At 39.5% G+C, this 24,996-nt stretch overlaps 1 protein-coding gene across 1 annotated transcript in view; it reads left to right on the top strand.

Annotated features, from left to right (window-relative positions):
• LOC114086904 (uncharacterized) overlaps positions 1-24,996 on the top strand; it is a 102,666-nt gene that overhangs the window by 35,731 nt on the left and 41,939 nt on the right. Inside the window, exons 14-18 of the mRNA XM_071613798.1 lie at positions 9,302-9,494; positions 11,467-11,594; positions 17,971-18,171; positions 19,064-19,185; positions 21,879-22,107. Coding sequence (XP_071469899.1) covers positions 9,302-9,494; positions 11,467-11,594; positions 17,971-18,171; positions 19,064-19,185; positions 21,879-22,107 — 873 coding nt within the window. The remainder of the gene's footprint in view (positions 1-9,301; positions 9,495-11,466; positions 11,595-17,970; positions 18,172-19,063; positions 19,186-21,878; positions 22,108-24,996) is intronic.

Raw genomic sequence — 24,996 nt, 5'->3', positions numbered from 1 at the left:
CCCTTTGGTGCTTTTGATGTCTCTTGAACATATTTTTCTATAGCCTCTTTAGAACTTCAATCCTAGAGTCAGGCATGTGAATTCTTGTAATCCACCTCACCCACCCCCACCCTGTACCAAGTACCAAAAACAAAACAAAACATTCTCTTAATTCTTTGCATTGAAAACCATCCCTTAGCTGATCATGGTGGTGCACGCCTGTAATCCCAGCAGCTCAGGAGGCTTGAGGCAGGAGGATTGCAAGTTTGAGATCAGCCTCAGCAACTTAGTGAGGCCCTCAGCAACTTAGCAAGACCATGTCTCAAAACAAAAAATAAAAAGGTCTGGGGATGTGGCTTGGTGGTTAAGTGCTCCTAGATCAATCCCTGGAACCAAAAAAAAAAAAAAAAGTAAAATTTCAATCCTACCTAACAAAAGACCCTTTATTCGGAAACAAAGTTGAGCATTCCTATGGTTTGGTGGGCTATTGTAAGTCTCTTGCAAATTTTCCATCTCAAAATCTAGAAAGTTTATTCCTAAAGATGGGCTTTAATATGAATTTAATACTTTTTTTTTTGGTGCTGAAGATTGAACCCAGGGCTCTACCGACTGAGCTCTATCTCTAGCCCATGAATTTAATACTCTTAAAAGACACTGTTTGACAGTGATTGACAAATATGAAAAATAAAACTTACTTAACTACCAAACAAATCATATTCTAAGCTAATGTGCCTGTCATATCTGTAAGGGTGTGAAACCTTACTGTGAACCGTTGCTCCTATGTGCATGCTAGATCAGCCTATGCAGAAGCAAAATGCAAGCAACACACAATTTTTAAAATTCCAATAGTCACATTTAAAAACATTCAAAGACACATATGAACTTAAATTTGGGGGGTTGGGTATTGGGGATTGAATCCACGGGCACTCTAACACTAAGCTACATTCTCAGACCTTTTTATTTTGAAACAGGGTCTAAGTTATTTCACTAAGGAAACACTGATGAGATACTACACCTTTTTTTTTTTTTTTTTTGGTATTGTCTTTAAAATCTGGTTCTATTTAATACGAAAAACCCATTTTGGCTCCAACAAGTCACATTTCAAGGCTTAATGGTCACATGTGACTAGAGATCTTGAACAGTTAAGCTTTAGATGGTGGGAAGTATTTTTGCCACCCAGTCATTTAGAGTCCTACCTTCCCTTATACCCAAGACAGCCTTCCCTTTTTTATCTTCTTACCTACTAAGCACCCCAAATTCCTATCCCCTACTATACACAGATGTCTCTAATCTCCCCTCACTCCCTCACCCCTTGCCTCTCTGCCCTCCTCTCTTGATCCCAGCTCATCAAGCCCAGCGAGCTCACCCCTCAGTGGAACCAGAGAGGAGGGTTAAGACACTTTAAAACAAACCTACAGCCAGGTTGGTGTTACATTCCAGTAATCCCAGCAGCTCAGGAGGCTGAGGCAGAAGGATCATGAGCTCAAAGCCAGCCTCTGCAACTTGGTGCAGCCCTACGCAACTCACTGAGACCTTGTCTCTAAATAAAATATTAAAAAAGGGCTGAGGATGTGCTTCAGTGGTTTAGCACCCCTAGGTGCAATTCCCAAAACAAACCCTTGTAAGACAAACACATCTTTTTCTTACTAATATTATTAATCTTACCATAGCTATGATATATTATTATGCTAATTGATTTTTTAAAAATTCTTGCCCAAGAGTCCTGTCCCACTTTGTTTGTTCTGGGGTGAGGGTGAGGAGTAGAAATAAAGGAAAAGGGACACAAATATTATCCTGCCCCATTGATTGGAAGAATAGTTTCTCGGGTTAATGCAATATTTCCTTACTATTTTCTCATAAGTGATAGGGATAACATCATCCCTAAGAGCTACCAGCTGCTACTACTTCCGTGTGAGACACTCAAGACTTGTCAGAGACTTTAATGGGACCATGTGGTTTAGCTACTTGCTGTGGGTGTGGCGTTTATCCAGGCCTGACTGGTGTGATTTTCCCATGTAGGGAAAGGGCAGGGCAAATGCTAATCCATTGGGTTGATCTCACTGGCTGGGACAAGGTTGCTGGGAGCAAGACCTCTGAGCTTACCAGATATGAGAGGAGCTCCTAGGATGAAGACCCTTTCCCCACCCCCTTTCCCTTCATCCAGTGTGCTTGATCCCACAAGGAAAGTTTGGGGCTAATATTAAAGACTGTTCATTCAACAGTAATACAGAAGAAAGAAGGCACTTAAAAATCTGTCATGGATATCTTGCTGCTTTATGAGTCTACTTAAAGGCATGTGAAAGAAAGAGCCCCAAACAAGAGCAGAAAACCCTGGCTGTCTGGCCTTGAGATTGACTCCTCAGGTGTGAGGTCTGACGGTCCATGTGGTTGGTGTTCAGGGTCTGCTGGGACTTGTGTGCTGATCGCAGGGGATGTTGAGAGGAAGTGGTGAGAGGTGAGCCTGCACAGAAGAGTGGACCAGACCATGAAGGCCTAGGCTCTCATTAGGATGTGGGACCAATTCCAAGATTGGTAGGGAACAGAGAAGAATTTTAAATAGGAGACTGTCTCTCCAAATTGCTTTGTAAATTTCTCTGGGATCTTTGCCCAAATGTAATCCCACTTATTTCCTTGCTTGAAATCCTACATGGGTTTCCTGTTTCTCACAAGATAAAGCCCAGGCTCCTTGGTGACATTTACAAGGCTGAGCACAATCTGGCCCCTGTGAACCTCTGAGACCTCATTTCCCTGGGCTGTCCCCAAATTTCCATGTCAATAAGCTGGGCCTGGACTTCTTGGAATGGGCAGAACTACTTGCTTCTTTGGACCCCTCTGTCCCTCACTTCCTTTCTCCTTAGTACGTGCCTACTGTGACCCAAGAGTTCATTCAAATATCTCCTCTCTAAGGAAGCCTTCCTTGCCATCTCTGTGCAGCGCTGTTTCTTCCCTGAATCTGCTTCCAGCATAGCACTCAGCATATGGCTGGCTTGACTATCAGCTTATCTTCTCCCTGAAGCCGTGTGAGTCCATCATTCATCATCCGTTCCTTGCACAAATATTCTGTCTATTAAATGTCCTAGGCACTGGGGATACAGCAGTGAACATAACTGGTATAAATTCCTGCTGTCATGGGACTTACCTGTGGAGAGAAACAAACATATTTATAACAGATGCAGAATGTCAGGGGTTTGACACCAAGGCTTCCCCAGACTTCCTAGCCCTTGCAGTTGCATGTGGCCTATGACTAGCTTTGGCCAGTGGGCTGTGAGCAGAAACAGCCTATGTCAGTGTCAGTCCAAAGCACTCAGGAGCTGGTGCATAGCCTCTGGCCCTCTTCTGCTTTAGCCAGTGGAAGGCACAAGTTGAGATGATCAAATCACAAGATGAAAACATCCTGGATCCCTGTATTGCTGCTAGAAGGTGGCAGCCTAGAGTCTCGGTCCTTTGGTGGGTTTTGCATGAGTGAGAAATTCATTGTAAGTGTTAGGCTACTAAACTTGGCGGTTGTTTATCACAGAATTGCCTAGCCTTTGTGGACAAATAAAGATGGTAATAGCTACGTGGAGAAAAACTATGTAGAAAAGGAGAGTGGAGACTGGTGTAGGGGTGATGGGGTGTTGCCATGGTAGCGTGGTCAGGAAAGGCCTTACGGAGAAGGGACTGCCTGAGTTAAGACCTGGAGAATTTCAGGAAGCAACCCACATGACCGTCTGAGAAAAGAGTGTCAGAGAGGAAAACCAGTGCATAGGTCCTGAGGCAAGACTGTGGCCAGCAGGGCTGCAAGAACAAAGAAGTTCAGAGTGACTGGAGTAAATGAAGGGCAAAGCAGTAAGTGATAAAGCTAGAGAAGTGGGGGAAGACTTTCTAGGGCTTTGTGGACCACTGTGTGGAACTTGGCTTTGACTTTGAGTGGGAAGGGGGTCCCGGGAAAGTTTAAAGCAGAAGAGTGATAACAGTGATTTTTCTTCCTGGGGGTGTTACAAGGAATTGAACCCAGGGGTGCTTAGCCACTGAGCCACATCCCCAGCCCTTTTTATTTTTTATTTTGAGATAGGATCTTATTAAGTTGCTTAGGGCCTCACTAAGTTGCTGAGCCTGGCTTCAAACTTGTGACCCTTCTGCCTCAGCTTCCCTAGCTCCTGGGATTACAGGTGTGAGCCATGACACCCGGCCTTGACTTATATTTTAACATTCATGCTGCCATAGTGGGAACAGTCAGAAGGTACTTAGAGCTGGCACAGAGAGACTAGTTAGGAGGCTATTGCATTAAGCAAACTTGACCATATGCACTGCATAACCACATTTTGATCAATGACCAATTGCAATTCAATGGTATTCCCATAAAATTATAACTATAAGCGGAAAAGGTCCTATTGCCTAGTGACATCATAGTCATTATAGTGGCATAATGCAATGCATTATTTATGAGCTCGTGGTGATGGAAATGTGAACAAACCTCCTTTTATATTTTTAGATACACAGATATTCAGCACAGTAACATAGTGTTCAAGTTTAGAGCCTAGGAACAATAAGCTATACCATATAGTAGCAGTCTATACTATCTACGAGTGTGTAGGTACATTCTGTGTTGTTCACACAACAACAAAATTACAACAACAACAACAACAAAAAGTGCCGCCAAAAGCAGAACAATTAATTACAGTAACAATATTATACTCTACAGACTGGCGGGGGGGGGGGGGGGGTGTCAAATAGAAGATAGCTTTGATCATTTTTAAAAAATATTGTAGCAAAATAATTGAGTCATTTATCAAACAATTTTGATTGGATTCTTAGGTTGAACTACTATTAAATTAATACAAGATGATTAAGGAAAAGAAAACTAGTCAGATAAGCATTGTTTACACTGCCAAAAGGCCTACAATACACATTACTGAGTGCTGGCAGTAGTCTCTAGGGAGAAAAGTCAGTGATGGGCCACCAATTTTCCTGTAGTTACTTTTTTTTCAGCAAATAGTAATCTTGGCGTGAGTTAATTTTCAGACTTAAAATCACATATGAATCATTCCAAAGGTCATATTATTTCTTACTCAGATAATTATTGCCCTCCCCTTCCTGCCACTCCTCCAAGCATAATATTGAAGAATCAACTCTCCAGACCACAAAACCTTTAGAAGGAGAGTCTTTCACGGGACCATGGAAAAGTTAAAAAGGAAATAAGGAAACATTGTAGTGACTAAGCCATAACCCTGCAGGAAGCAATTTGGCTGTTTGGTCTTCAAAGTGGATCTCCTGTGGACCCAAGTGCACATTTCAAAGACAGGGGATGGGGGAGAAAAAGAGCAAAGCATAGCCCAAAGAGAAAGAGTAAGTGTGCCTTTTAAAGGGTCTGAACAATGGAGCCTGGTGAGGAGAGCAGGAAAATGAGGATTTAAATAGACAGTAGCATTAGAGTTAGCATCTGGACAATACTATTGCTCTCCATCAGCTTCAGAACTCAATTCAATAGCGATTTCTTTAAAGTCGTACAGTTTCCCCTGTACAAGAATACTGGGAAAGGTCTTTTCCAGAAAAGTGGGTAAAGTATAACATATTAAGTTGTGTGCCTCCCCCGCCCCTTTTTTTCCCTAAAGGAGAACCCACTTTGCATAATAAGAGACAGGAGCTAAATGCTAATAGAATCCAACATGGTAATTCGTAAACCTAAGAAAACTGTTAATTTTTATATGCAACCTCTCATTTTCTTGACTTTTTTTCTTTTTTCCACTGATGCTTAGGTACTAATCAGTTTTGTGAAAATCCGTGATTTAACTTTTTGAATTCTAATCAAAGGGAGCTCCTGATTATATAAAAAATTATGACTAAAGAACAGCAAAAAACAAAGCAAAACAAAAAAAACCACCACCTGCTAGAGGAATGCTTAACTAAGAAATTCCCTCTTGATGAAATAGTACAAATGATAGCTGTTATTTAGAAATGCTCACATTTTTATTTATTGGAAAGTTTCTCACTTTCTGCTTCAGTGACTGAGAATCTAGAACTTTACAGCACATAAAAACTAATTGTAGATCCATAGAACCATATGGATTCAGAGAGAGCCCTTGTCCCTCTTTCCGATATCGGAAGTTAACCATCTAAGCCAAGAATAATCTGCCCTGTTTGTGATGTTTCCAGAAGGGTTCCTGTATTTGTATAATAGACAACACTGTATGTATAAATCCATTGACAGATCAATGGAGAACCAAAGTATTACTGCTTAAAATGTATAGATTCTTACATTATATCCAACAATTGATTCTTTAGCAAAGTTTTTATGTCATAAGAATAAATAGGCTTGGGACCAAAAGTTGGGAGAACTGGTTTTATAGTTTAAATGACTCATGAATGACACTTAGAAAATCAAGTTATTTATTTTTTTAAAATATAAAATGGATACTAAAAAATCCTGAAAAGAGCCAGACATGGATGTGAGCACTTGCTTTAAGACTCTGTCTCAAAATAATAAAGGTCTGGGGATAAAAAAAAAAAAAAAGGTTGGGGATATAGCTCAATGAGAGAACTTGCTAACATGTACAAAGCCCTGGCTTAAATGATCTCTAGTGACACAAAACCAACCAACCAACCAACTCTCTAAAATTAATAAGAATTGACCAGGATGTGGACAAATTAGAAGGTTGTGCACTATTGGTTAAAATGTGAAATGGCGTAACTATTGTGGAAAACAATCTGGAGGTTCCTCAAAAAATTAAAAATAGAATTACAATATGATCCAGAAATTCTACTTCTGGTTATATAGTCAAAAGAATTGAAAGCTGGAATTCAAACAGATATTTGTACACCTATATTCATATTCACATTCTTATTCTTCTTTTTATTATTATTATTTTAGTACTGGGATTGAACTCAGGAGCACTCAGCCACTGAGCTACATCCTCAGCCCTATTTTGTATTTTATTTAGAGACAAGTTCTCACTGAGTTGCTTAGCATCTCACTTTTTGCTGAGGCTGCCTTTGAACTCACGATCCTCCTGCCTCAGCCTCCGAGCTGCTGGGATTATAGGCATGTACCACCACACCCCGCATAGCAGTATTATTTAAAATAGCCAAAAATTGGAAATACTCCCAAGTATTCATCAATGAATGAATGAATAAACAATATGTAACTTATATATACTATGGAATATAATTCAGCTTTAAACAGGAACGAAATTCTGATGTGCTACAACATGAATGAACCTTGAGAACACTGTACTCAGTAAAACAAACCAATCACAAAAGGATAAATACTGCCAAGTCTATTTATACAAGTGAGATGCTTGAGTAGTCAAATTCATAGAAACAGAGTGGAATGGTGGTTCTCAGGGGCTTGGGGGAGGAGGGTGGGAAGTTTTGTTTAGTGAATACAGGTTTTTCAAGATGATGGTGGTTGCACATCTGTATGAATGCATTTACTGCCATTGAATTGCACACTTAAAAATGTTAAGATGGGGCTGGGGCTGTGGGTCAGTGATAAAACACTTGCCTAACGTGTGAGGCACTGGGTTAGATTCTCAGCACCACATAAATAAACAAAATAAAGGTTTTGTGTCCATCTACAACTAAAACAATATATTAAAAAATATTAAGACGGTAAATTTTATGCTCTATGTATTTTACATATATATATATTTGTGTGTGTGTGTGTGTGTGTGTGTGTAATTTATAAAACATGGGCCTATGTTTCTTAACCTCTCTTTCATAATGGATCCCCCCACAAATACTCTTTTTAGACATTTTCCCCCTAATCACCATTCTCCAAAAAACGTTAATACCAGAAACATACCATATGTTTGTTTATGTATGATACATCTATCTATGCTTTATATATAAAGAGAATAAGATTTTATTTTTGTCACCTAAGAACCCTGATCATGATAACCCTCATAGAGAATGATGTATCAGGGTAGAGTGGCATAAAGTCAGAATTTATAAGAATAAAGCCCAGAATTTTTGATTGATATATTTTTTGACTGATATATTTTTAAAGTACAAGCAGAGATCATAAAAAGCCTAGACTTGAAGAAACCTATGTGTAAAAATATTTTTAAAATGTGTACATTGATCTACTCTTTTATTTAACAAGTATTGTCTAAGTGCCTACTATGTGGTAGTCTCTGCTAAAGCAATGGGAATACAATGATAAACAAAAGTAGACACGTTACTGAATCTTTTAGTATTTTATAGTCCAGTGGGTGAGACAAATATTGGCCCAAAATAGCACAAATAAGTGTAAAATATTAATATCAATAAGGCAGGACCATGCTTTCATGGAAGGCTCTGGAGTTTCCTTCCTTATCTCTTCCAGCTTCTGGTAGTTGCTGTCTGTGCTTGCCACTCCTTGGCCCTCCTTGACCTGGTGAATTGTGCTAATGTCTTCATGTGGTCATCTCCCCTAAAAGTCTGTCTTCCAAATGTCCCTTGTTTTATAAGGACACTATTTATTGGTATCCCACCCTAATCCAGTATGATCTCATTTTAACTCGATTATATTTGCAAAGGCTATTTTTCCACATAAGGTCTCATTTACAGGTGGACATGAATTTGGAGGGACACTATTCAACCCAGTATATCACTAAGACATGAGATTGTGCTAATTCATTTAAAAGGTTTTTTATACAATTAAAACAAAATGTATTAACAGCTGGCATTTATAGATTCCAAGTACCTTGATTGTGTAGTGTCACTACACTATGATTGTCAACTACAATAGTTGTGGGGGCTAAAATAAACTGAGTGACGGCCCAGGGTATGATCCTGGCAAAGCCAGGACCTAAAAGAGGCACTTTGACTTCAGAGATTGTGTGTATGTGTGTGTGTGTGTGTGTGTGTTTTCTTGGAATTGAACCCCAGACCTGGAGCATTCTACCACTTAGCTACATTCCCAGTCCCCGCCCACCCCCCCTTTTTTAAATTTGAGATGGGGGTCTCACTAAGTTGCCCAGGCTGATCTTGAACTTGCAATCCTCCTACATTAGCCTCCCAAGTCCCTGTAATTACAGGCATGCACCACTGCGCCCAGCCTCTAGAGACCACTTCTAACACTAGGCTCAAGTGGCTGCCCTTGTCCAGTTGCTCTTAAATTTATTAGAAAAAAAATGAATTAATCAGCTAGTTACCTGCCTTAGCAACCACCTCTCCCCATAAACATTTGTTGTCCACACATTTTTATCTGCATACAGCTTTTTATACATTCAGAATGTTTGCAGCTCCAGGCTAACAGCCCATGTGTAGGAGTAGAGACCTTCTGGTTGGTCCATTTGGACTGGCAAAATATAGCTCCCCCTTTTTCCAGGAACTTCTGGGCTTGGCTTTCTTTCCCCAGGTCCACAGTGTTCAGTTCATGGAGTTCTCCGAAGTGGAGTATGAGGATTACTATTACAGCACAGAAGACGGCAGTATCCACACCCGGGACCAGCAAGGGGTGCATATTATGTACGACGAAGCCTTAAGGGATCTGGAGGAACTCGAGGCAGAGCTGCTGCTTGTGGCCAGCCATTACATTGAGAAAGAAAAAGGTAAGAAGGCACATTAAAAAAAAAAAAAATCCACTGCCACGCCAGGCATGGTGGTGCATGCCCATAATCCCAGCAGCTTGGGAGACTGAGGTAGGAGGATATCGAGCTCCTAGCCAGCCTCAGCAACTCAGCAAGGCCCTGAGCAACTTAGTGAGAGCCTGTCTCAAAATAAAAAATAAAAAGGGCTGGGGATGATGGCTTTAGTAGTTGAGTCCCTGTGTTCAATCCCTGATAATCAATCAATCAATCAATCAACTGGCCAAATAGAATAAATAAATAAAAACACCTAAAGACCCTAATTAATGCTCTCCATCCCAACATATAAACTCATATTTAATGGTGTCTAAGCATTCAGTAAGCACGTACCCCGCCCCTTACACCCAACACATGCTCACTTTAGAAAAGATAGTGTTTCCTGCTCTGTCTCCCTTTCTGATGGAGACTGTGCCTCCTTTTTCAGGGCTCAGTTGTAACTCTTGCTGTTGCTTAGACTCTGTGGCCCAGGGACATTTCAGTGTCACCTACTGGGGGCCCCGGATATGGTGCTGAGACCTGAAGGAAGCAGAATGAAAACAAGTGAAATGAACACCTTTTTCCCCTAAGCAACTGACCTTGAGGAAACTGCATTTAGAAGCAGAGACATCCCAGGGTTCCTAACAGGAAACCACCAGGATGCAAGAAGATCTGGCTAGGAAAATGCCAGACAAGCTCCAGAGGGAGGAATCATTACTCAGGGTAATCAAGTAACCCATAATCTGTATTCTCTCTTCCTTTCCAATTTTAGAAGTAGATGAGGTAAGAGTATTTCTTTTGGAATAATATGATAGCACTAGCATTACATCTGGAAAGAAAGAGCTTAGAGTTTCTAGACACATTGCAACACCTACAGGGAAATTTAGCAAGGGTTTATGTTATTTTGTAATGTGTGCAGACTGTAATTAAGGATAATTCATGTTCATATAGTTATAAAATGCTGCTTGAAGAATGTTTGACAACTAACTTCTCAGATCCCAGACAGAATCAGTTTAACAAAGGGTTGAACTCTATGCCCCATCCTTGTCACAACCATTGGTATCTGAATCATGGGGCACAGTGATAGCATCATCCAACATTCCAGAGCATTTAATTTCAACGCTCAGCTTTTAACTTTACAGGCTATCCTATATATTAATGCATCATTTTTGTCCATATGAATTTATAATACCATGCAACTATTTCTAGCTGCTAAAGATTTAATTTGATCGAAACACTTAGTCAGTAGTCATTTACCCATTGGTATCTTTCAACTGAGCTTTGAAGTGTATAGTCACCAATTATGAAGTGATTTCCCAACAGGTCTTAGAGAAATTCCTGATCAAAGTCTTTATCTTGCTAAGTACCCATCATATACTTGATAACTATTCAATTTAGACTTCAGCACTGAAAATTTCTTCCCTTCTAACATTTCTCCTGAACGAGGCCACTTAAAATTTTAAAGCAATAACAATACTGGTAGTGAAAACTAACATCGACATAGTGTAAATATTTTAGCTCAATAATGACAATAATTAACTTTATGGACCTAAGTTAGTAGTTAACATAATTAAGGAATACCTTGAAAACACTCCCTGAAAGTTTTTGATTTAGCTAACATTAAACTGAATTTGTTAATCACCAAGTCTTTATAAAAGGAAAAATGTATGTTCTGCCTTTAATATATATAACTGAGCATAACTGAATTTTTTTTTCTATTTCTAAAATTACTCTTTAAAATCAGAAAGTAAAACTCAAAACTCCTGTCAAATTAGAAGTCAACAAGTATGACTTCAGGGCCTCATCTTTGCCAATGGTTCTTTAGTTCATTTTTAAGAATCCTAATGACTGGTTCAGTATGACCAGTTCTGCGAGGCAGCTGGTAATCCAAAAGCGCGCTTCTAATAGAAACAGCTTCTTTGAAAGTCCTGGTTCTAATCATTCCCACCCCCTCTCCCAGGTCTCAAAGAGGGCAGCAAGTCAAAGAGTGGCCAGGATTGGAGATGGACCCATGCAGGTGTGGACAGATTTGCTGTTCTGTATGACATATGGACATGGGAAGCAGCTCTCCTAGAAAACAAACGTCAGGTATTTTTCCCAAAAATAAAGCATCTGTTAAAAATCATTCTTATAAAACTCAGTTGTTTTCTTCCCTCCTTCTCTTTTTCTCTTCTCTTCCTTCTTCCCTCCCTCCCTCCTTCCCTTCACCCTCCTCTTTCCTCCTCCCTCCTCTCTCCCTCCCCCTCCCCTTCTCCCTCCCCCTTCCTCTCCTCCTTTTCCTTCTTCTTCTGAACCCACTGGGACTTTTAGTCAAGTTTTCAATAAAGCAAATATTTTTATGTAAATAATCTCAGCAAATCATAAGAATATGGGTAGTAAAATTTTCTTTGGTTCTTTGTCACAAAAATAAAATGTGAAGAACACTTTATTTTTTTATTTTACTTTTTTTTTTTTTTTTTTTTTGGTACTAGGGATTGAACTTAGGGGTACTTGACCACTGAGCTACATCCCCAGCTCTTTTGAATTCTATTTAGAGACAGGGTCTCACTGAGTTGCTTAGTGCCTTGATTTTGCTGAGCCTGGCTTTGAACTCACAATCCTCCTGCCTCAGCCTCCTGAGCCTCTGGGATTATAGTCCTGCGCCACTACACCAGGCAAGAACACTTTATCTTGAGGCATAATTTGTTAGAAGCCTTTATAATTTAGGTCTTTCTAATAATATGTATACTTTTAGTGAGAATGAATGATGATTCCTCTGACACTCATTATCTAGTCATAGGGACAAGCTCACTTTGCTAAATACAAGATAAACTGACTGACCCAATCATGGCCTTTAGAAGTATATGCCACTTGAGGGTGGGTGACTGCCATTGGGCAAGGAGTGCTGAGTGCATTAAGTTATGGGGTGGAGTTTAAAGCAGTGAAATAGCAAGCTACTAAACCATTAACCATATCATTAATGGCTCCTATCTCAATAATAAATGGAACACTGCAGATATTCTGCTCTTCATTTGTGTCCTTAGCTTGAATTAATAGTTCTTTTGATAATCACCAATTGTTAGGAGTTTATCCTTCAAACATTAAGTTTTTCTTCTGCCAGATACTGTTCGTGGCATTAAGGACATGTAACACTGGGCCCCCGGTTAGAGGGAGAGATCTATCTTATGTGGTGGCTGTCAGAATGGAGGAAATGCTAGGAAGTCTTCCCAGAAGAACAGACATTTAACCTTATTACTAAATTATGAATAAGATGTTGTCCAGCAGAGGAAAGAAAAAGATTCTTAAGCAGATGAAACAGCACTTATAATGCCAGGGAGTTGTAATGTGGGATTGGCTCATTAGAACCCAAGGTAGAATGCTATGGCATGTTGGGAAACCTTCTAAACATGTTTTGGGTGCAGACTGTGAAGAGCCTGAGAGTCATGCCATTTTAAAGTTTAAGGCAGGCATGGTGGCCCACCCCTCTAATCCCAGTGATTTAGGAAGCTGAGACAAGAAGATGGCAAGTTGAGGCCAGCCTAGCAAGACCCTGTCACAAAATAAAAATAAAAAGGGCTGGGGATGTAGCTCAGTGGTCATGTGCCCCTGGGTTCAATCCCCAGTATAAAAAAATAAAATAAAAGTTTATCATAAAAGCAAAGAAGAGCCATCAATGATGAACTTCCAAAGCTGACAGCATGATCATGCTTTGTTCATGACAGAAACAGAAAGTCCTTGGGGGGGGGGGGGAGGTTATTACAATGGTGACCTAAAGAATTAGGAGGAGGTGTGGCACAAGAATTAAAATCCAGAATCAATAAGTGGGATGGACTCAAACTAAAAAGCTTCTTCTCAAGAAAGGAAACAATCTGTGAGGTGAATAGAGAGCTACAACTTGGGAGCAAATCTTTCCCCCTCACACATCAGATAGAGCACTAATCAATAGGGTACATAAAGAACTCAAAAAGCTAAACACCAAAAAAAAAACCAAATAACCCAATCAATAAATGGGTCAAGGACCCGAAGAGACACTTCTCAGAAGATGATATACAATCAATTAACAAATACATGAAAAAATGTTCATCATCACTAGTGATTAGAGAAATGCAAATCAAAACCACTCTAAGATTTCATCTCACTCCATTCACAATGGCAGCTATTATGCATACAAACAACAATAAGTGTTGGTGAGGATGTGGGGAAAAGGTACACTCATACATTGCTGGTGGGACTGCAAATTGTTGCAGCCAATATGGAAAGCAATATGGAGGTTTCTTGGAAAATTGGGAATGGAACCACCATTTGGCCCAGCTGTCCCTCTCCTCGGTCTATACCCAAAGGACTTAAAAACAGCATACTACAGGGACACAGCCACATCAATGTTTATAGCAGCGCAATTCACAATAGCTAAACAGTGGAACCAATATAGAAGCCCTTCAATAAGATGAATGGATTAAAAAATGTGACATATATACACAATGGAATATCACTCAGCAATAAAAGTGAATAAAATCATGGCATTTGCAGGTAAATGGATGGCGTTGGAGAAGAAAATGCTAAGCAAAGTTAGCCTATCCCAAAAAACCAAATGCCGAATGTTTTCTCTGATATAAGGAGACTGATTCATAGTGGGATAGGGAGAGGGAGCATGGGAGGAATAGATGAACTCTAGATGGGGCAGAGAGGGGTGGGAGGGGAAGGGAGTGGGCATGGGGTTAGAAATGATGGTGGAATGTGATGATCATTATTATCCAAAGAACATGTATGAAGACATGAATTGGTGTGAATATACTATGTATAGAACCAGAGATGTAAAAAAATCGTGCTCTATATATGTAACAAGAATTGTAATGCATTCTGTTGTCATATATAAATAAAAAAAATTTACAGAAAAAAAGAATTAGGAGGAGGCCCTCTACTGAGGATGCAGCAGTGAGAACAGAATGGAGGAGCAGACATGAGAAAACTTTGACGTGGAAATAGCAGAATTTGAAGACTAGGTCTGAGTGAGGAGTAAGGGTGGGTTTTAGGACTTCCTTGGGGTCAGGGAGTAGGCTCTTAACTTAAACAGGACACAGGAGAAAGGAGGGTGGTCTTAAAGGAGAAGATAATATTGAGTAGGACACAAGGCATTTGAGAGGGGTTTGCTAAAACCCAGGTGTGAGTGTTTTGTAGGGAGCCATAGACTAGACTGGTTTTTTTTTTTTCTTTTGTGGTACTGGGGAGCTAACCCAGGGCCTTTCACATGCTAGGCAAGTGCTCTACCACTGAGTTACAACCCCAGCCCTGTGGGGAGCTATAGGTTTGAAGTTCAATAGCAGTTGTGAATTGGGGGTGTGAATGTGGCAGTTGAACCCCAGTAATAAACCCATACAAGCAGGAAAAGCTAGAGTGGTCTGCATGAGTCCCTGAGTAATACATTCAAGGGGAAATTCATGGAACAAGGAGTAGACAAATAGATTGGAGAAAAGCAGGGAAGAAATGGTATAGTGAGAACCAGCAGAACAAAGAGTTTTACTTAGGAGGGGATGGTTGCTGGTGTGGAGCCCCATGGCCCATTGAGAAAGACGGCACCTCAAAACCAGCAATGAGTCAGCACTCAGGGGGTCACTGGCTGCTGAGTGGGACTCTTTCAGAAGAGCTATGGGGGTGGAAGCCAGACTGCAGTACACTTTGATGTGGTCTGAAGATAGGGAAGTGGAGTGTTTTCTTTGAATTGTTTTTCTAGTAGAATAGATAGTTCACCATTTCACCTACTCTTTTGCTCTGTTACTTGTGGAGATGAAAGTCACCAGATTTTTATTTTTATTTTATAAACAACTGGCTGGGCTTAAGAGGTGCAAGTCTTGAGCCTTGGGGGAAAAAATATTCTTCTTTTCAAAGATAACACTTTGTTATCTTTGTAAGAGTTAGTCTGCAACCATTAACTGCCAATTAGAACGTTATGTTGATCAACTAAGTAAATGAGAAATTTAGATTCATAGTGCAGTAATTAGAAAGGTGGTATTAAATGTAAACAGGACAGAACTCCTACCTCCCTAAGTGTATTGGTCTAGGCATGCATTTTAAATGCCCCACCCGCTTCCTTTGCTCTTCTCTCCCACCTTCCCTTTCTATTCCTCTTAACCTCCTTTGAATTCAAAGGCAATAGAAGAATAGAAGGGCAGAGAGGACAGAAAAACAAGCCATCTCCACACTTTTACCTACAGTACATTCTGTGCTAAGCTCTCAGGGCTATTCACTAGTTCTTTCTAGAATAAATGAAACTATTTTAATTTAAAACAATTGTTGAAAATATCTCCCTCCTTTCTACCCTGAGAATAAGTTCACCATAGAAACTGAGTTATCTGTGCCAACACTATAAAATATGGCCTCCATGCCAGAGATTCTGTCCAAAGGGTCCATTTTCAATGGCTAAGCCAGATTTCTATCTTGAATACAATTGGTTCCCCCCAGTACTGATTCCACTGCCAAGTTTCCCCAGCTGTTTTTGATTGTTAAGTATATTGGTGTCACTACTTACGAATTGCTTGAACATATTGGGTTATTTAAAACCTTTAAAATGACCATTTTATGTATGAAGATTCATCATATTAAAACGGGTGTCAATTGAAGTGGATTAAAAGGCACAGAGAAGCCAAATCTGCTGCACTAGCTCCTAAGTGATGCTATCTTCTGCTAATTCTCTCGATAGTCCCCCAGAGATACACTCAGAAGATAATTTGAATTAGCATATGCAGCACTTGAAAGATTTTCATGCACTATTCTTTTGAAAAGAAAATAAAGAATTCTGTGATAAGTTGAACCTAGCATTGGTTTTCTGTTTTGGCACTTTCAGTTGATCTAAAACACATTTAAAACTTTTTTAAAAATCTTACAAAGAAAAAAAAAGTTTGAAATAAAAATAATATAAATGCAGGAAGGGTTCAGTTTATTCATTTTTGTCTATTTCTTATTTTTCTCCAATATTTGATGCCTACTATCAGTGTGTACAGCATATTATTTTGCCAGTAAGTTGGCCCTTGACACACACAGGTGACATTTGACAGGCTGGGAAGACTTCTTAGACAAATACCAGCCCAGATTTAAATGGAAATGGGCCAGTTAGCAAACAGATAATAAATAGAACCTATGAGGCAAAAAAAAAAAAAAAATCATGTCCCACCCCTGTTGGGAAAGAATTCATACTAAAATTATACAAGGATCCACCTGAGAACTTCTCAAGGCTGTTCAAAATTTGAAGACTTATCAATTTAAACAACTAAGGCTATCAGATGAGATACTGCAATATTTGGCACATACTTATACTAAAAAAAGTATTTATTATTTATCTGAAATTCAAATTTGACTGCATATCTTATGTTTTTATTTACTAAATCTGACAACCTTATCAATAGCAATGGCGTGCAATTAGTGTGGGCCTCAGCAAGCTGGTTTCACCAGATTAAAATCACCAGCAAGAGCTTTCCCCACAATTCCTTATGAGCATCTCCTGCCAAATAACCAAACAACTGGGCTCTTTGTCCAAAAACAGGTCAAGGAAGTATCAATACTATTTAAACCAGCTCCTGGGATTGACCTGACCCAGCCAGAAGGGTTCAGGTTAGTCCAGAATGAATTAGACAAGTCATTGTTTCTTTCCTAATCCTCTCCTGGGGCGACTGGGTGACACCCTTCTTACTCCATCAAGTCATTCTCCCTTCATTTCTATTTTTCCTTCTGCTATTTAATAATCGAATATTATTCTAGGGTTGATCTGAGGTTCATGGAGCAAGGTCATTTAGGTCGTTACACTGCTTCATTCATTTTTCCCTGAACTCACCTAGAGTCAAGGGGATTATTTTCCTTCATTTTTTTTCTGTACACTTGTGATATGAGGGTTTCCAGCCTGTGGAGTGCCTTCCATGACCTGGGTTTTTAGTCTCCTTTGGGGCTTTCCTTTTCATATCGAGGCTGATCCAAAGTTCCTTAGATTAATATTTCCCAAGAAATTATTTCGTAAAAATCAGGCACTAAATAAAGTACCTCAGGCTGTCCCTACTTGAGCCTTGGCATTGAGTCCTCAGACACTGGGCATCTCTTAATAGAGAACGCTTGGATTCCTGGTGGGCTGTTCAAAGCCAGACTCAGCAACTTAATGAAGCCCTAAGCAACTTAGCAAGACCCTGTTTCAAAATAAAAAATTAAAAGTTTTGGGGATGTGGCTCAATGGTTAAGCTTCCCTGAGTTCAATCCCTGGTATCAGAGGGGGCGAGGGGAGCCTGTGTTCTTTCCCTTTCCTCCCTGACTTGGTTTACAGATTTACTCACTACACCAGCTTGTGTTGATGCTGCATCTGCCCACACCAGGGCCACAGGCTATTCTGATGTTCAAACTGTTCTCTCCTCCTGAGGCCCTGGGACTTGCCAAAGCCCCAGGAGGAGATTCCCCTCTTGCTGGCCCATAGGGGTCTTCTGCTCTTTCTTGACTGTTCACCTATTTTTAGCTTCTTGATAGTTACTTTGAAGCCTACCAGCACACGTTGGACCCTGAGGAAAGGTTTGCCTTAGCACAAGCGATGACTGACATTATGCATCGGCGCCCCAAGTTTGATCTTGGCCACCCTTATTTCATTAAGGCCTACCAAGACGAATGCACCTGCCTGAGGCTTCACCTGCAGCTAATAAAGGGCTTCCTTAACCATCAGGTGAGTAGGGTTTTAAATATTGCATATGAAAAGGGGATGGAAAACATGAACCAGAAGATAATGTTTTCCTTTCATTGCTGGTGCAGAATCTGGGCTTTCTAGCATGTTTGTTTGTAAGCTCATTTGCATTGCTGAATTCCAAGCATAACTCAGGTTTTTTTATTTTTTTCTTTATTGCGGTACCAGGGATGAAACCAGCAGCACTCTAACACTAAGCTTCATTCCCAGCCCCGCCTTTTTTTTTTTTTTTTTTTTTTGCATGGAGGGACCCAGTCTTGCTAAGTTGCTTAAGGCCTCACTAAATTGCCCAGGCTGGCCTCAAACTTTCCATCCTTCTGCCTCAGCCTCCCTAGTCACTGGGATTATAGGCATATGCCAAAATGCCTGGCATAATTAGGGTCTTACAGGGTGGTCTTTAATCCTATTTACTGTTAATTGGGTGCCTCAGTTTTCATGAGATCATAAAGCTTATCAATACAGAAATAACTAATGATACATCTTTTTCAAGACATATAATATGGTGTCTATTTAAAATTTTTGTGACTATTTTTAGGACACCAAAAGATATGATCCCATTGTACATCCTCTAGGGAAAAGCTGGGAATGAAGCAAGCAGGAAACAAAGGGTAGAATTTTTTCCAAATTGTGAAATATTTGACCTAAAGAAGTTTTTCTTTTGCCTCTGAACCATGGTTGCTTGTGCTTTCCTTGGCTTGGACAGAGAGACCAGTATGTCTCATCGCAATGAGTCTTCATAATGTCAGGATGAAAATTAGTCAAATGATAAAGAGACACAAAAGGATGATGTTCTTCTCCTGTGAAGGCTCATAACTCACATCCACAGGAAAGTCTAACTCTTCTCATTGTGGCACTTTACGCCGCTACATTTTAGATGGAGCGCCAGCGGGAGTACTTACAGAGGCTCTGGCGAGATGATCATCCAGATGATCGCAAAAAATTTGGACTTCCCCTTAACATCATTTGTAAGCAACTTATTTCCATCAACAACAGCTGGTAAGTTGATGTTGTCTTTACATTTTGCATTTAATGTAGATTAATGAAGGGCATAATGTTAAATCTACTCCTCTAGGAAGCACCTCTCAGGTATTTGAGGAGATGAGAAATATATGTCTAAAAGCCACAGAAGAGGTATTCCCTTGAATATTGAATGTCCCTTTGCTTTGTAAATAATAAAGACTAGGTGGCTGGGATTTAAGCAGGTCACTAGGTACAGAATCACCATTCCCTTGTAAAGTCCTTGGGAAAAGGCAGCTGCTTTTGAAATGCACATAAGCCTACATATCTGACTTGGATGTGCTTGAAAGTTTTTCAAAAGGAATTTTTCTCTTCTAACAAGTGTCACTGCAGAGACCTCTGAACTTACCCCATTTAAAAAAAAATTATTTCTTCTTTTTAGATATACATGACAATAGAATATATTTTCACATATTATACATACATGGAGTATAACTCCCCATTCTTGCAGTTGTACATGGTGTGGAGTTACACTAGTCATATATTCATATATTAACATAGGAAAGTTATGTCCAATTCATTCTACTATATTTCCTATTCTCATCTCCCCTCCCTTTCCTTCATTCCCCTCTATCTAATCCACTGAATTTGTATTCTTCCCTCCTCCCCTTATTGTATGTCAGCACATCTAAATATCAGAGAGAACATTTGGCCTTTGTTTTGGGGGGATTGACTTATTTCATTTAGCAGGATAGCTTCAGTTCCAACCATTTACTGGTAAATGCCATAATTTCATTCCTCTTTATGGCTGAGTAATATTCCGTTGTGTATATATACCACATTTTCTTAATCCATTCATCTGTTGAAGGGCACCTAGGTTGTTGGTTTCATAGTTTGGCTATTCTAAATTGAGCTGCTATAGCTGGGTGCGGTGGTGCATGCCTGTAATCCCAACAGTTCAGGAGGCTGAGTCAGGAGGATCGCAAGTTCAAAACCAACCTCAGCAATGGCGAGGTGCTTGGCAAATCAGTGAGACCCTGGGGATGTGGCTCAGTGGTTGAGTGCCCCTGAGTTCAATACTGAGGACCAAATAAATAAATAAATAAATAGAGCTGCTATAAACATTGATGTGGCTGTGTCACTGTAGGATGCTGATTTTAAGTCCTTTGGGTATATACCAAGGAGTGGAATAACCAGGTCAAATGGTGAGTCCATTCCAAGTTTTCTGAGGAATCTCCATACTGCTTTCCAGAGTAGTTGCACCAACTTCAGTCCCACCAGCAATGTATAAGTCAATCTTTTCCCCCACATCCTTGCCAACATTTATGGCGAACTCACTAAGGCAGAGTTCAGTTTCCTGAGACTACTCAGAGAGGGTGCACATTCTGTCTCCTCCTCCCTATGACTCTTCCCTCTCTCCTCCTGCCCTCCAGTCTTTGAGGGTAAAGGGAACTGGGTGGCAAGTCACAAGTTGACCTGTATATTCATAGATCAAAGTCTCTCCACTGCCTTCAAATGGGTGGAGAAATTGTCTAGCTTCTCTCAACATCCAACAAAGACTTGTTGCACCAGGCAGTGTGCCAGGAGCTGGGGACACAGCTGTGAGCACAGGCATAGCCCTAGGCTCCTGGGAGGTGTCTATAGGAATGACAGAGTTTATGTAAGAAATTGCCATAATGGGCTATGGTATCATCTTGGGCACAGGCACAGTACCGAGGGAATTAATAGCTGAGATTCTAACCTCATTTCTTCAGAAACAGCTGGGAGCTTCGGATGCAAAACTCTGCCTTTTCTCCCTAGTACTTTTTCAGGACTGATATCTTCACTGTAATGAACTTGAGACTCCAGCTGTGTATACAGCTTGCTATGGTGAGAATCTACCATTCAGGAAATGATTTTTGGCTAAGGTTATATGGATACTAAAACCTGTCAGAATCGTCTCAGATGCAAATGTTACTTGTCTGATGAGGATCCTTTCTGGATTTGGGGCTGTCTTTTTTAAGATCCAGGACTAAGGAGAATTCCATTTGCATGAGTTTAAAGGGAAACATTTATGTCCTTCGGTTCTATGTAAATGTCTTGTACTAGAGCCTTTATTTCCAAAGTAGTAATAACTCACAGATAAGCATTTTATTGTTTCTGGCCTCTGTTTCTGAAATATAACATTCTTGCCACAAGTATGAATAATTCCAGCAGTTGAATACAAAAGTTTAAAATTGTCTTTGTCCATTAACATTTTTGGCAGGGGAAGATAAAAATTCAAGTGAAAAAGAGAAACTTATAACCATGAAAATTATTTTTAAATTTTATTTTGTTTTCAGATATCTGACTAGATATTGATGACTGAATGGCTGACAATTTTGATATCTTTTATTTTGAGATGGCTTTCACTATGTATAGGCCAGGCTGGTTTTGCACTCCTGGATTCAAGTGATCCTCCTTCCTCAGCCTTCCAAGTCCTGGGACTATCAGTGCACAAAACAGCACCAGGATCATATATAATCTTACTCTTTTAGAGCTTTTAGAATACATGCCTATTTATTTCCCTTTTAAAGGGTCTCTGTTAAAGCAAAGAAAATATATGTAACCCTGGATGGCCTCTGAGGTCCCTCTGGATTCCTAGTTCTTTATAATGCTCTGGATCTATAGAAGCTATATCATTGGTCTTTAAAAATCTAAAATTCAAATATCTTTGTTGCATAAGATTACCATTCAATTTTTCTCTCTTTAAGCCCAGATTTGAAAAACATTTATTTGTTGGAGTTCCACCCTTCCCTGGGCCTGGCAGGGTTGGTCCCCAAAGCCCTGGAGCACCTGTTCAGTGAGGCCTGCCGCACCTGCAGGCCCACATCACCCAGTGGCCTCGCCTCGCTGGAGCGACACATCCTGCAACTGGCTCTGAACCTGTGGCTCGCGCCAACCAAGCCCGAGAATTGGTACAGCGAACAGCTCCAGAAAGATGTGGGTTCCTTCTGCAGGGGGTAGTTTGGGTTCTTGGCAAGAGAACACTTCCTTCCAGATGTTACTGTTTAGCTCTGTTTTTCTGCTTGGCTCTATACCCTTCTTTTTGGCCAGAGATAGATCACAGTGCTAGGCCTTGCCAATAATTTTATGTGATTTTTCTTTTTTTGGTCTAAGTTTCTAGTTTATAAGACTGCTGCTACAATTAAAATTAAAATGGAGATTATGTAGGTATGGGAAAATATTTTCCGGTTTATTATTTACAACAAAACATGTTTTTATTAAAAATTACATATTTTCTTCTAAGACTCTTCTTAGAATTTGCTCTGTTTGTCTTGAGTCAAATTCTGGTGGAGGAGACAGAATACTAAGTTTTTGGACTTCCCCATTGAATCCTACCATTAACCTGCTGAGTCTGGGCAACTATTTTAGCCTTTCTGAGCCCTACTTTTCTTGAAATTTTATGTTTGTATATTTGGGGAGAAATTAACAGAGGTAAGCTTGATGACCTTGAAAGTCCTTTTTTCTGATGCCCAGTGATTCTAACTGTGGCCTAATGATTTATATGGTATCCTTAGTTGAATTTTAATCCTCTTTCTTTCTTTCTTTCTTTTCTTTTCTACTAAGTCTATCAAGATTGAGCCTGGGTTTCCAATTTGACGTTACTCTGTGGGGCACTTGCTATATGATAGAAAAACATCTGCTCCATGTTTCTGTCTTATCTTCTTATCCTCCCCCTCCCAAACTAAGACTTGATGTGATTTAAAATTTATTAGATAATATAAAATAATAAAATAAAATAATATAAAATTAAAGAGAATTTAGCAAAAGAGGGAAAACAAAATTTAACCACTCAAATACACTCAATATTTTTCTGAGTTCATGTATTTTTCACATGCCTGTTTGACATAGTTACAAACATATCTTTCATACACTGTTATCTTCTATTTTTCTTAGTGAATATTATACTATATATTTTCCCGTGTTACTAACTAGTCTTTTCACTCACCTTTATGACCACATCATTCTCTTATGTAATGAATTATGACCACTCTACCCATTTCCCTACTGATGGGCATTTGAGTGGCTTCCAGTTTTTCATCATTATTAAAAACACCAAGAAGTACATCTTTATGCTTAGGGATTTTTCCGAATTTTGAACTGATTCCTTTGATAGATTCTTGGAAGTGGAATTGCTGAAATGAAATTTAAATCTTTGGACGCAAATTGGCAGATTATTTCCTGAAAGAGCTGTGCCAACTTATGTTGCTACCAACAGAGGGCCGGATTTGGTGAAAACACGCAATGCATGTGCTCATCTAACCTAAACGTATAGTGACAATATGATTTTAATTTACATTGCTATTTATTGAGATTATTTTTGCAAATGTTTGGTTATTAGTTATAATCTTTGCAACATTTCTGTTCTTTGTTCATTTTTCTGTTGGAATCCTAATGCCATTCCTATCCACTTACATGAGCTTTTCTATCATATGTCTATCATATTTTCTGCAAATATTTCCCCCATTTGTCTGTTAACAGAAAAATTTTATTTTCATTTAGTCAAATCTGTTGATCATTTCCTTTGTGATTTCCTCTATCCTTCTAGATGCAGTGAGAAAATCTTTCTCCAGATGTTTCAAATTTTCTTATTTTATTCTAATTTTACAGGTTTGCTTTTGTTTTTAAAATATTTAACTCCTTTACTATTTCACTCAAGTGTGTGTGTGTGTGTGTGTGTGTGTGTGTGTAAAGTATGAATCAAAATTGAGTTTTTCTTCAAACTATCAGCCATTTATTTTACTATCATTTACTGAAGATTCTTTCTACATTGTCTTATGGTGCTGTGTTTTTAAAATATATTTGAAATTTTCTTATAAATCATAATGAATATCTGGGATATTTGTCTAGTCTCCTATTGATACCTTATTATTATTATTATTATCATCATTATTATTTTTGGTACCAGGGACTGAACCCAGGGCCTTGCAAATGGTAGGCAAGTGCTCTACCTTCTGAGTGACACCCCCAGCACTTAATAATCATTTTTGAAATGTGTTCAAATCTGTAGTTAGAAATGCTAAATATTCAGCCAGATTTTTTGTATTAGGTTAAAAAATGTGGGAAGTATTACGCCTAGAAGACATACAAGAATTTAATACTTCTTTGGTATCCTGTTAAAGGACATCAAGGGTCTAGGAAAGACATCCTGAGTACAACATCCTTTGGCAGATAAGTGGGTAGATGAGGAAGCTAGTGTACCTTGGGGGACCAAACCAGGAAAGGCAGATAGAGAGTCCCCAAACTTAGTCCTTGCTGGGGGTGGTACCTTAGGGGACAACAAAGATGTCAGAGCAGAGTTACCCATGAGGGAGGTACCACATGGCATTAAAGGACATTTTGTTACTTCACAGATTACCTATGGCAAGCTCTAAGTATGGGGAAGGAGTCCTGTGAGGACAGTTGGGTGTCTTGTCAAACTGTTGGACACGGCATTAGGAAGCTCAGTTTACTCCAGATACCCTGGGCCTGGTATAGAGGGGAGGAGAAGAGAGAGATTACTGAGTTATGTTTTAATTATAAGCACTAGATTATGGTAAGACATCAAGTGACAGGCTCCATACATGGGAAAAATATGCAACTAGAGAATTGGATGCCAACGTGTATGAGTGCTGTCAATGTTGTTGATTCCTTGTTGGCAAAGGTGGATAATGGTGTCTGTGGTGCCTAATTCCTGGGGCGGGAGAGTGTCTGGCAAAAATAAAAATGAGTTAATATGTGTGTAAATACTTGAAATTTTGAAACTGCAATTAGAGGGATTTATAAAAAATTATTGGCCACCAAAATAATTTTTAAGATCAGGGACTTATTTTTCTATTTATATTATTG

Source organism: Marmota flaviventris, chromosome 6 (genome assembly GCF_047511675.1).
Source record: "Marmota flaviventris isolate mMarFla1 chromosome 6, mMarFla1.hap1, whole genome shotgun sequence".
In the NCBI taxonomy this organism is placed as follows: Eukaryota; Metazoa; Chordata; class Mammalia; order Rodentia; family Sciuridae; genus Marmota; species Marmota flaviventris.
The sequence above is the reverse complement of the archived record's forward strand: the minus strand, read 5'-3'. Positions and strand labels throughout refer to the sequence as shown.